Source organism: Globicephala melas, chromosome 1 (genome assembly GCF_963455315.2).
Source record: "Globicephala melas chromosome 1, mGloMel1.2, whole genome shotgun sequence".
Taxonomy (NCBI): Eukaryota; Metazoa; Chordata; class Mammalia; order Artiodactyla; family Delphinidae; genus Globicephala; species Globicephala melas.
In genome coordinates this window covers 53,020,496-53,033,827 of record NC_083314.1, presented here as the reverse complement: position 1 = coordinate 53,033,827, position 13,332 = coordinate 53,020,496, and the positions used below count along the sequence as shown (strand labels likewise).

The 13,332-nt window shown below is 40.5% G+C and overlaps 1 protein-coding gene and 1 long non-coding RNA gene across 4 annotated transcripts in view; one reads left to right on the top strand and one right to left on the bottom strand.

Annotated features, from left to right (window-relative positions):
• The window catches only part of PAPPA2 (pappalysin 2), a 565,818-nt gene that overhangs the window by 529,198 nt on the left and 23,288 nt on the right, over positions 1 to 13,332 (top strand). Inside the window, exon 22 of one of the 3 annotated variants that reach the window (XM_060295970.1) lies at positions 10,067 to 10,548. The exons of the other annotated variants lie outside the window; for them this stretch is intronic. Within the exon in view, the coding sequence (XP_060151953.1) occupies positions 10,067 to 10,102 (36 nt within the window). The 3' untranslated portion in view covers positions 10,103 to 10,548. Of the gene's footprint in view, positions 1 to 10,066; positions 10,549 to 13,332 lie in introns of those variants that run through there. 3 annotated transcript variants of the gene reach the window in all.
• On the bottom strand, positions 4,299 to 6,838 carry LOC132597084 (uncharacterized). The gene is made up of 3 exons (XR_009563422.1): positions 6,166 to 6,838; positions 5,968 to 5,997; positions 4,299 to 4,330 (listed from the first exon to the last, which is right to left on the bottom strand). It is a non-coding gene; the product is annotated as an uncharacterized lncRNA (long non-coding RNA).

The window sequence follows — 13,332 nt, the reverse complement described above, 5'->3', positions numbered from 1 at the left end:
AAATAGTCAATGATAACTGTGTAGAAAACAAAGACTTATTCTGCCAATGCTTGGCCAATTGAGTGCACTCTTTTCCCAGTATGGGGGGGGGGGGCGGGTAGCAGGGAGGGTTGTCCTCATTTTGTGGGGTGATAATTGAAGTGAGCGTTCACTCCGTCAATGAACACATTATACCATCAGATCATATGTGTTATCTTCTTTTTCCTTCCTTCTTCCCTCCCTCCCTCCCTCCCTCCCTCCCTCCCTCCCTTCCTTCCTTCCTTCCTTCCAAAAAGTCATATTTATTAATTCTAACAAAGTCTACAGTCCTAGGTTCCATTAAACTAAGAACATCTTGTTCTCTAGGGAATGCAGCTGGAAATAAAGACCACACTTCCAGCCTCCTTTTGCATAGAAATGACTAATTTCCTTCCTGTAGGATGATTAAAATTGAGTGCCCATCAACCTACATTTTGGTTCTGCTTTTTCTGTGAGCACGTATGTCTTACAAGTTTGTTGTGCTTGTCAGCAGCCCCCCATTTTGGATTACAGTTTCTGATAATTCTCTCTTTAACATTTTGAAGGTTCTTGTAGAGTTGTGCTTTTTCAAAAAAAAAAAAAAAACGTGGGGGCAGCTGTGGAGGAGGACGGAGGTGGAATGATGTCAGAAGAATTAGGTTCAAATTCTGAGTCTACCCTTTTAGCTATGTGTTGTATCTGTCTGGCTTTCTCTCAAAACTCCTGTGAGAGTCAAGTGAAATAACTGATGTTAAGGTGCTATGTAAATTGCCAAATAATATAACATATTCGTAGTGGTATTGCCTAAGGAACGATATACATCACTATGTAAGGATGGGCTCTTATTGAAACAATATGTACATATTAAGAATCAAGAAAGAGTCCACTCACACCCAATTTATATCTTTATGAGTATTATATACTGCAGGTGGCCATGGTTAATTGATGTTATTGAGGCTTCCAATAAAATTTAGAAAACTTTTAAAGATTTTTTTGGGTATTTCAAGTAAGTCTCTCTGAACATGCTACTATTTCTCCTATAAATTCTTATACATACCCTTGTAAATGCCTGTCTTCTCACTTATCACATTATTTCAAGATTATATGACAGGTCTGTCCTTCCTACAGTCTGTGAGCTTCTGAGTTGTAGGATGTGTTTTATTCCTTTGAAAAACACAGACCTAATTCTTCAATGATACCTGCTTCTACCCCTCTAAAGGCAGGGAGAGAGAGTTGAAGGTAGACCTTTGACTTTGAAAGTCTCGAATTGAGAACGATTATATTGGATTTCTGAGGAGCAGCACAGTGGAAGGAAAGGTAGGGAAGGAGTAGAAGGTGAAGGAGAGAATTACAACCCTGCCATGCATAGAATCAGAAAGCTTTGCAACAGGGGCAACCCAGAGGAGCCAGAGGAAGGCTGTCAGGGGTCCTGAGGCAGGCTTGAACCTTAGTTCCATCCCTTAGTACATGTTTCCTTGGGCAAGTCTGTTAACATCTCTGAATTTAAGCTCCTCAGCTTTAAAATCAGGTGGATACAATTTATCCTTTAAACTTGTTCGTCAGATACCTGATTCAGAAAACTGTGGAGATGCACCCAGGGGTGTGTCGTTTGGGAGCCTTTGAAGAGGTCATACCTCGGGAGAATGTGAGTCATGCCGATTTTTCAGGAATAACTGGAAATATCCCTTGTTTCTGGGGATTTTTGCCTTCTGCATAGATTTTGATCTTTCTGTTAAGATTTGTGGCTTTAATGGTTAGCTTTGATTTCTTACTCACTGGATGGGTTGCATTTTGGAAATCTGTTGGCACCGTCCTTCCTTGGCTTCAGTCCAAGGTCAGTTCTGCTTTTGATTTTTCTTCCATCCTCCTGGTTCTAGCTGGCAAGAGAGAACTCAGACTAAGAAAGGGTGGATATGAGAGTCAGAACATGATAAAGGACGAGCAAGCGCCTATTGTATGAATGTTCAGTAAACATTAATTGAATCTCATTTATCAGTCATACTGAGTGACTTCTGTTACTCACCGAAAAATTAATGCTTCTTCCCACTATCTATTATTCTAAGACAGTGGCAGGAAATACATATGTAGGTGCATATACATTAAGAGAGTGAGAGGCCAAGCTGATCTGGAAGAAGATTAGGTAAAGAATTGCTTAGTAAGACTCTTTGGAGTCCCTGTCCAATCATTTTGATGTTCTCAAAGGAATAAGGAGCTTACAGAAGACTGAAAGTAAAGCTATGTAGCATGTACCATTTTAAAAGAAAAGGGGGTTGAACAATAAAGCCTGTGGGCCTGCAAGCTTGGTTTTTCTACTAGGAAGACTTCTGGGACAAACTTCTCTAAGTCCTGTATTTATAAGGGATATACTCTCCTTTTCAGTGTGATGTTTTGTGACAGAATGATTGGTCAAAGAGATAAAGGAGAAATCACTTTTTAAATTTAGCAGGTGTGTCATTCTAGTCCAAACGATATACCCCTGATTTAAGAAGACACCTAAGGAGTTGACCACATGTTGGATCACTACTGTAGATTGTGCTGAACTGGGATGGTCCATCCAGTGGAAAACTCAAGACTTATTCTGGCCACACCTTGTCTTTACTCATTTCACATGGGCAGTGGACTCTGCTGATAGTTTTTTCTTTTTGTTTTTGTTTTTAAAGTGTGCTTAAGAATTACTTGGAGTGCTTATTTTTTGAATGTAGATTCTTAGGTTCTGCCCCTCCCTCCCAATTTTTACATATCAAGTCTTGTGTGGAGTCCAAGAATTTGTTTTTTTCAGAAATACCCCAGGTCCTTCTAATGTAGGTGGTCCTCAACTGCACTTTGAGAGGCACTGGGCAGGAATGAATTAATACACTCAAAGATAATTGTATGCAATAGCATCCACATCACATCTTGGAGAAAAAGGTTCCATCTACCAATAGTTAACCATTTATCTAGTGGGTTCTTTTTCTTTTAAATTAATTTTCATTGGAGTATGGTTGCTCTACAATGTTCTGTTAGCCTCCACTGCACAGCAAAATGTGTCAACCATACACATACAGATATCCCCTCCCTTTTGGACTTCCCTCCCATTTATGTCACCACAGTGTACTAGGTTAGTTCCCTGTGCTATACAGCATGTTCCCATCAGTTATACATAGCGTCAATAATATATATGTGTCAGTCCCAGTCTCCCAATTCCTCCCACCCCACCCCTTTCCCCCTTCGTGTCCATACATTTGTTCTCTACGTCTCTGTCTCTATTTCTGCTTTGCAGCTAAGATCATCTATACCATTTTTCTAGATTCCACATATATACGTTATTATACGATATTTGCTTTTCTCTTTCTGACTTACTTCACTCTGTATGACAGACTCTAGGTCCATCCACATCTCTACAAATGACCCAATTTCATTCCTTTTAATGGCTGAGTAATATCCCATTATATATATATATATATATATATATATATATACACCACGTCTTCTTTATCCATTCCTCTGTCGATGGACATTTAGGTTGCTTCCATGTCCTGGCTATTGTAAATAGTGTTGCTATGAACATTGGGGTGCATGTGGTTTTTTCGAATTATAGTTTTCTCTGGGTATATGCCCAGTAGTGGGATTGCTGGGTCATATGGTAGTTCTATTTTTAGTTTTTTAAGGAACCTCCATACTGTTCTCCATAGTGGCTGTATCAATTTACATTCCCACCAGCAGTGCAAGAGTGTTCCCTTTTCTCCACACCCTCTCCAGCATTTATTGTTTGTAGATTTTGTGATGATGGCCATTCTGACTGGTGTGAGGTGATACCTCATTGTAGTTTTGATTTGCATTTCTCTAATAATTAGTGATGTTGAGAATCTTTTCATGTGTTTCTTGGCCATCTGTATGTCTTCTTTGGAGAAATGTCTATTTAGGTCTTCCAATAGTTCTTGAATAAATGAAGAAATCACCTGAAATAGAATAACATTAGAAAGATCAAGGATAGAGGTAAAAATATGTGGCAGACAGTGGTAAAACTGAAATTCTTATAAGCCAGAAAAGACTTAATTGTTTTAAAATTACAGTTAAATTTTTTAAATGATGGTTCATTGTGGGTAAACAGTAGCCTGACTATGTTCTTAAAATGACAAGCTACCTGCCAATAAGTGTAAGTGAGACCAACCGAAAACCCGAGTATTTCATTGCCTATCATTATTCTCACCATTGATCTGATCCTGTGTTCTCTCTGGGTCCAACTTCTATAGCCATTAGAAAACACATAACGTGTTGCAGGTCACAAAAATAATATCAAAAGCTTGATAATAATACCTTTGGTGAAAAATAAAAAGAATTGGGATCTTTAAGCCTAAAAGAGAAGGATAAAGATTAATGTAGTAAGTATTTTCATGTAGTAAACATTTTATATAGAGAAGAGTTAACAGTCAGCATCCCCCAATAACAACAGGACAGAAAATAATGGGCTTAAAAAGCTGAATGAACTATTTAAAGTAAATCTGTGTGAGAATATCCTGGAACTGTTAAACTTTATAGAAGTTTATAAAGGGAACTGTTTAAAGGCATATTAGCCTTTGGAGCATTTTAAAGGGATGTGTATTGTCTTCTCTCTGATATGGTTAAATATTTTCTGATGTCTCAGACACAGACGATGGTTCGGTATTCTCACTCCTTGTAAATCTATCACTCCATGGATTTAAATGTAAATATATTTGTGTTTTCTGAAGGCAACCAGTAGGGATATTTTTAAGTGTCATGACTATAACGAGTACTACCTTGATAGGAATTTGTACAGGAGGGAACTGGGAGCGGAAAGACAGGGGTGAGGAGGCGTTGGGGACAAGTTTAGCTTTAGTGAAGTGGCTGCGTTTACTTAAATGTAGGTGGGCAGTTGTATTATTTTTACACATTTAGTAGCTGATACCAACAATGCTTCCATCACTAATTCATTCCATCTGCTCCATCATTCCTTAGATTCTTTCTTCTGTGTTGTCTTGGACCTCTCTCTGCCTCCCTTTTATTATTTGTATTCCAGATGGTAGCCCTGTTAGCTGTGTCTGGGACATGTGCTTCTTGATCACTCATGGGCACTGCCTGGGTTTACTGCTGTACCTCTAGGATGTGAGGGCCGATACATAATTCATGAGGTGGAAATGATGGCATGAAAATCGAGGTTTTATTGCACCTTTTCTTCTTTCCCAGACTCTGAGCCCAGAAGGAGTAGAGAGGAGCTAGAATCAGACTAAAATGCCCCATTTTAGGAGACGCGCTTTATACTTGGGTGCAGAATGCCTGCATGCAGATCTGCATGTGATGATCAGAGATGGGGGTGGGAGAGGGTCACAGGTTAGCCTGCACGTGATAAATACCCGAGAAATAAGTGATTTTTATGGGCCTCCGCATGATATGTGGCCCTTTTGGAGGAAGGCTTTTATTTCTGTTAGGGTTTTGTCCCCTTGATTTTTAGCACAAGATGTCATATATAAATGTATATAATTTCACTCAGCCTCACCGTGAAACCTGTTCAGCCATTCTTTTCTCAAACTTTTATCCTTTTTGTTTGTAAGGTTTATCTCTATTACTGTGCTTTAGTAATGCCTTTTTCATCACTAGATAGTCACAGATTTCTTTTAATAAATGCCCCAAACTTGGTCTTTGAAGTGTGACCAGATTGAATTTCTACTGATCTTTTCAAAAAAACCTCTCACGTGAGTCTGTCTTTATAAATTCCTTATTAAAAAGAGAAAAATGAATCTTTTTTTATGATACCTGTATTTAGAAAACCAAATGTTCCAACCCAACTTTATCACTTTGGGCACTGAGATGGCGAAGTTGTTTAACTTCTCTTATTTCCTTTTCATTTACATTTTGTCATTTAAATGATAGCCAACAATTAAACTTCTCTTTGCCACACTTTAGCTGTTTACAAATCAGACATTATAATCATTCTTTCCCATGCTTCTCAGAGGACAGATCATATGGACTTACTTTTGACATTCTTGCCAAGTTCTTTAGTATCTGTGGGTGAAAAGAAGTTAATTAGGGTGGAAATAATAATGGCTTAGCAGCTAGTAATGAGAACAGCTACTCCACTTCTGGTAGGGATAGTGTGGGTCCTCACAAATCTAAATCTAAGTATGTGTTAGACGTGCTAAAATCCAGAGAAAAAAAAGAAAATTAACTTACGTTGGAACTGTCTTCCAGGCTCACTGGCTGCCGAGTCCAATCCCCCCGAGATTTGTTTGTGAATTTCACTGCCAGTTTTGTGCAGTCTCTGCACTGGCCTGGAAATCTGGGTATGTCTTTAGGCTTGTCCAGAATCCCGTTCGGTTCAGGGCTCTACTTTAGATCCTCCAGTTGGAATCTCTGAAAATCGGACTCCAAATGTTAATTAGGACTAGTTTTTTCATACTGAAAGCTAAAACCACTGTGTTTTTTTCCCCTGTTTTTTTAAAAAGTAAAACATTAAAAGCACAACCATGTAAATTGTAAAACCTCCTCTAGATTAACAACATTCATGAGAATTTATGCTTAAGACTCCCTGGGAACCACACTGTGACATCCCGGTGGGCTTTCTACCAGGCTGCATTTTGCTTCTTTTGTCTTCTCCGGCCTCCTGGGTGGGCCACTCTCTCACTCTGTTAATTCTCTTTATGACATGGGTTTTTCCCTTTTTCTCCTCCAACCACACCCTTTTTCTGATTTACTCTGTGCTTTTCCTTATTGTTCTGTTCTTTTGATTCTTCATTTCTAGCCCAACTTTGCAGACAATTGAAATATTACTCACCTGTAAAAATAGCATTATGGAAATGCTACCTTCTGTTCTTCAACTTGGCTTCCTAATGATTGTGCTGAGATTATAAGAATTAGAAGTAAACAAATATAATCAGATGATATCTGTAAGTAACTCTACCCCTTTCCTCTTCTCCTAAGGCCCTTCTCCACTAAGATTTCTAACTGTGCTCCTAAAATACGTTTTAAATACGGTCTAAGTGTGACTCAAATATGTTCACTGAGACCGTTCTTAAAGTCCATAAAGCATTGACTAGCTTACCATTTTACCCTCATGGTCATTTGCATATGCCTTTATTAAATCGTCATATTGACAAGCCCTTTCAGAAAGTTCATATAATTTGAGTCATTTCTAATTTATCCTACTAAAATAGATATTCCTTTAAGTGAAATTATTTTATTAAATACTTGCTGATTGTGACTGAGGGATAGCAAAGTACTCTACTAAGTCTCTTACACTTACTTTTTAAAAGTATATGAAGTATATATGTGTGCCTATATACATATGTGCGTATGTGGGTGTGTATGTTCTGACTAACCCTATAATGAAATGGTGACAAAAAAAGGGTGACTGTCCCAAACTGATGGCAGTTATTTGCAGATTGCCGCAAATAGCAGGCACAGCAGAAAGGATGCACGTTTCAACCCCTGACTAATGGGTTTCACTCTCAGGTCTGCCCTCATTAGCCATATTTTCATGTAATATTTTTTAAACTTAACTTTAATTCTATAAAAGTACTACTGTACATGTACCTAGTTTAAAAAGCCAGTTAGCACCTCTGGGTTTACTTGGAGGACGGGCAGTGCCTGCCACTCTCTGGCTAACCTCAGCCGCCCTTGGCAGACACAACTCTGTCATCTTTTCTGCTTCTCCTCGTCACTCCTTTTATTTCATCTGGAAATTGCATCTATAAATATATAACTACATATATCTATACACCTATCATCTGTTTAATAATGCTTCCACTGCCAACCTTGATTTTTTTTTCATTTATGGAATTATTTACTGACTTCCTAATATAGAAGGGGGGGGTTGAGCTCTCTGACGCAATCGCTCTCTCTCTCTCTCTCTCTCTGTCTCCCTCTCTCTCTCTCTCCCTCTCTCTCACACATGCGCACACACCGCCCCCACAAGACACACCTGTATAGCTGCCTGCAGGGGTCCCTGACACTCCTAATTCTTGAGTTTTTTCCGGTATTCTGTGCATTTCAGGCACTTAGGTATCTGTTTTCTCAGATCTGCTCTGTCAGCTACTATTCATCCATACATTTCCCACTTTCTTAAACATTGTTGAATTCTCCATTTGCTGTTGTTGTCTCTCCTGTTCTCTTTTCTCTTGTGATTTCATACCTTGTTTATCTTTTTATTCCCGTTTCAGTGGGGCTGAGGGAGCACATATAAAAACAAATTCAATTCACATGTCTTACCAGTGCTAAGCCTGGGATGTAGGACATGTGCAGTGGTCATTATACTGTTACTACTCACCACTCCCTTCAACAGAATTTATGCCTATATGGAAGAAAACAGACGCACCTGACAGAGACGATGTTCCTTATTTTGGTATTTTTTTCCCTCTACTGTCTCTTCTAACTTCTTATTTTGACCTAGAGTCAAGCAGAAACCTCTTTAAGGTGCTTAACTCGTGAAAGTGCAGGTTTTAGATAAGGATGCACTTATTCACAGAATATACATTTATTGTCCATGTATAGTCTCTGACTCTAGGGATATGAAGGGAAAGAAAACAAAGCTCCTGTCTCCTGGGAATCCACTCTAACTTGCGGGGAGGAGCAAGTTCAAAGTGCTGTGGAAACAGAGGAAAGAAAGTGATTGTGTTTGCTTACTGAACAGGCAGGAGGTGGATGTGGGACATACAATTTGGGGAAGAATTCAGAGCAAAGAGATACTCATGTAGGATTTAATGGTTCCACTAGTTGGCGTTAAAGTAGAAAGCCCTATGGGCAGAGGAGATGTTATGAGCACAAGGCGCAGGGATCTGAAACACAGGGAGTGTCTGGAGAACCATGTGGAGACTACAGTTGAGGCTAGAGGGACTCAGGCTAGATGAGGGAGTGGCTTGAATGTGGCCATACTTGGTCTATCAAATTTATTCCGATGGCATTGGGGAGGAGCATCACTAGGAAGCTACAAGATGAGATACATTGGTGAAGATGAAGCCCTTCGAGAAGAGAATGGTTAGGAGACAGTGCCTGTATCTCAAGAGAGAGACGGTGAGAGCCCAGACACGGTCCCGCCAGGTAGGGATGGAAAGAAGCCACCGCTGAGGCCTTTCCTTTTAAGATATAAAATCGATTCTAAAATCCCATCCAATGGGGAAGATGAAGATCTAAATCTAACTCCCTGGCGTTTGGATGGATAGTGAATGTCATTCATCTCTGTAAAGAAAAAGAAGCAGGCTTTTAGGAGACAAAAATGAGCTTGGCTTTAGACTGAGTTTAGCGGAGTTGGAAATAAAAGGTCTAGCGTTCAGGAGCACAGTCTCAGTTCGTGACTTATGTTGAGAAGTGAGGAAAATATGGATGATAATTAAAGATAGGTGAGGGGATGTGATCATGCCAGGAATGTGAATGGAGAGAGGTGAGGAAAAAAGACCTGGGAGGAGGGAAGTAATACAAGGGAAGAACAGAGGAAGTGTTAGAGAATGAGGAGAAAAGGAGAAAGTACAGGAGAGAATGGCTGTAGAAAAACCATGGAAGAGGAGAGAGATGGTAAACAGTGTTCAGTGCTACAGAGCAGACGAACAAGTTGAGTATTGACAAGAGACAATTAGGCTTATAATTTCAGCACTCACTGTAATCCCAGACACAGTGGTAACAGTGGAACAGGGGAGAGGGCAGTAGGTTGAGAAATAGATACGAAAGCAGATGCGGCAAATAAAAATATTGTTTCCAAAAGTTGGCCAGTACAAGGAGTGAGATGAACAGTAACTTAAGTGGAAAACAGTGTTTATGGAAAGACTTTTGATATGAATAAAACTTTAATATATTTATTATCTGTGGGTAATAATCTGATTAAGAGTCTGGACACTCAAGGTAAAGAGGGGATAGAAAAGGTTTCAAATACCGTTGGCTCTGAGTCAGGTGGGAAGGAAGTAACAAGGGCTAGAGACAAAGTTTGTAGAGTAGCAAACAGAATTCAAGGAGTTCACGTGCAGCGGTTTCCCATTTCTCTGTGCAGACTTTCCCATCTCAGTTGATGACAACTTCATCCTTCCCGTTGCTCAGGACAAAATCCTTGATGTCATCTTAATCCCCCTCTTTCTCTCATCCTCCACAGCCAATTCATCAGGTAATCCTACTAGCTCTACCTTGAAAATCCATCCACAGTCCAGTCACCTTTCACCATCTCAGCTGCTGCCACCCTGGTTTGAGCTATCATCCTCTGCTACCTGGATTCCTGCAATAGCCTCCCAACTGGTCTCACTCCTACCCCTGCCTCACCACTGTTTATTCTCAACACATCAGCCAAAGGGGCCTGTTAAAATGTAAGCTAAATCCAAGCACTCTTCTGCTGAAACCCTCCAAGAATTCCTCAGTTCACTTGGAGTAAAAATCAAAGTCCTTGCAATGGCTTTCACAGCTCTCCAAATGTCCCTTCTCTGACCATTTGATTGGAAATTGCAACTGTCCTTCCTCTCTCATTCTCTGCCCATCCTCCAACCTACAGCATTCCCTTACACTGCCCTATTTTCTATAGGACTGTTACTTTTTAATTCACTAAATAATTATTTGTTATATTTAATATCTATTTTCCCCACTGGGATACAAGCTGTACAGGGCAGGGCTTTTTGTATATTTTATTCACTGATAAACCTCAAGTCCTTAGTACAGTGGTACAGTGACTGGCACAGGGTAAATGTTCAATAAATATATCTTGAGTGAATGAATGAGGTAGGCAGTTAAGGACTGCCACAGATTGGGGAGAAGATTCGCAGCTAGGTGAGGATCTTAAGAAGCAGCTTGATTACTATGGAGAAAAGGAAAATGTTGCTAACTTGTAAAGGGTAAAAAGATTGCCAAGAGACCCTGAGCTTTATGACTCCTTTAAGAGTCTTTTTCTTACTGGATGCTCTTTTTGTTGCGTAAAGCCTGCAGTAAGCATGGCCCTGTCTTGGGACTTCGGGGATGAGTGGTGAAATTTAGATTCCCTTCAGCTCTTTGAAGGCTGTTTGTGCATTGGGTAGAGAAAGCTTGGTTCCACATATTGCCTTTCTTCTCCTTAGTTATGTGACCTCAATTAAAGTCATTTAACTCCTATGGAAAAACAGTGTCTCCTTTGGTTGACTTTGAATGTTCTTTTGGCTCTCAAATGACATGATGTTTACGAAAGCATTTATTGACACTAAAATGCTACACATGTGTACAGGACTATCATCATTATTATCATGCCTGTGTGAGAAGTCTTCCAAAGCAAGGCCAGGCAGAGGCATGGCAACAGTGCTGGTGACAGGGGACACATCCTACATGCTGCTCACCGGAGGTCCCAGCTGAGGAAGTCAAATGTCTCCTAGGTGTGGACATAAAGCTACAGCAAGAATCAATAAGGAGAAGCAGAGCCTCTGCTTGCCTCCTTTCAACTCAGTGTGATTTTTTTCAGGCCCGCAGCTTTGAGCTAGTTTTTGTGTCCCTTTGGATCCACCTTTCCAGGTGTAGGCACCCAAACTGGGCAGCAGAACCTTGTTTGAGGGGCTAACACAGCTCAGATCTGCCTCCGGCCGGCAGCATCCCAGCTCCAGCCCATCAGCTTGAGGCAGACTTCCTTCAGATGCTCCCCTTAAGAGAATGCCCATCATGCATTCAGGATACAAAGCCTCCATCATATTCTCCCTCTGTTTCATTGAACAGAGTAACAAGAATAAGAGAGAAAACGAGCCTTTAAATGCTTAGCCAAACAACAACAGCAAAAAGAGAAACAGGAAATCCCCAAACCATATGCACCTATTTTGAAAACAGACTCCTTGTCTCTTCCTTGTCTCAACACCCCTAGCCCAGTGGTCCTAAGCAAGCCTTCTTTTCCCCAGTGGATTCTCCATAGCCTCTTCAGCCTTATACATTGTTTTCCTTCCTGTTTAAGATCAATAATGAGGACTTGGCAGGAGAAAGATTCAAATGGGTCAGGAGGCCCCTGTGGCTTTTCTCCGGCTTGTTTTCCACAGCCCATTCTAGCCTGCAACATACTTCGCAAGAATAAGTTGGCTGCAGATCTAACTCACGGTGAGAGGCCGCCACTGAGGGCAGCATTTCAGACTAGTGAGCCTGGAGCCACGAGCAGACTTCCTGAAGCCCAGAGCCTGGGTGTTTCCTTACACACGCACATGAACACACACGTGCACACACAGCAGCACACACCGGGGGTCCTTATCGAGAACAGATGTTGCTGCCCACTGTGCCAGCCACGTGTTGTGCATGGCATTTTCTTCTGTTAAGCTCCTGGCAGCTGTGTTTTTCCTTTCTTCTCCCCTCCCTCCACCTCCCACCCCCTACACCCATTGCATGTACAAATTGTCTCCTGATTCATAGAGGGCCAGCCTCATATTTTTGTTGTTGTTATTGTTACTGCAAACATTGGATGCTTCCAAAGCTGGAATAAAATAAAAAGGAAAGAAAAGAGAAAAAGAAAGAAACCACAACAACCCCCCAAAGAAAACATGTTCTAACCCAGGAATGTACAATACTTCATGCATGGGAAGCATCTTCCCACCTCTCCAAGCTTAGCTACAGAATCTAGGGCTCCAAATTCCAACACATGAAAAAACAAATTCATCCAGCTTTTTTTTTTTTTTTTTTTGTATGAGCCTCATACCATTTCTCAATCTAAAAGCTTGCTGCTCCCCCCAATGGCAAGGATCTGCAGAAGCGGAATAGCCTCTTTTCCCAACTCACACCATGGTTACTAAACTATGATCACTCCTTCAGGTTCCTTTATTTATTTCTTCACTTAAAATAATATTTTCTGTGTGCCAACTATGAGTCAAGTTTACAAAAATGAATCAGGAATTTCCAACACAGTGTGTGCAACAGAGGTAAAAGATCAGATTTCTACCCAATGAATAATAATACAAAGATATGAACTAACTCAGTTGGGGACACAGAGAATAAAGCAAATAACTCATCCCAATCACATTGAGAAGATCTTACAGAGGGGTAACCACTTGAGGTGAATTTTGAAGGATAAATAGAAACATATGGAAAGGCAAAAAATGTGAAAGGAAATGGTGTGATGCAGCCATCCAGTTTTTTCTGTGATGACGCTGCATGACAAATAATCCCCAAATATCAATGTCTTGTAATAATAAAATTTATTTCTCACTCATGCATCTGCAGTTGACTAAAGTGGTTCTGCCTTAGGTTTGGGGTTGGGTTACAGTATACTCCACCTGACTCTCACTCAAGGACACAGGCTTCAGGGTTTCAGGGTCAGTAGCTACCCAGCATATGTTCTTCTCATGATGGATAACATGGGTACAAAGAAGCCAGAAAAGGCATGCCGGGACATTCAAAATCTCTGGTCAAATGTAGCATATGTTTCTCACACTCACATTC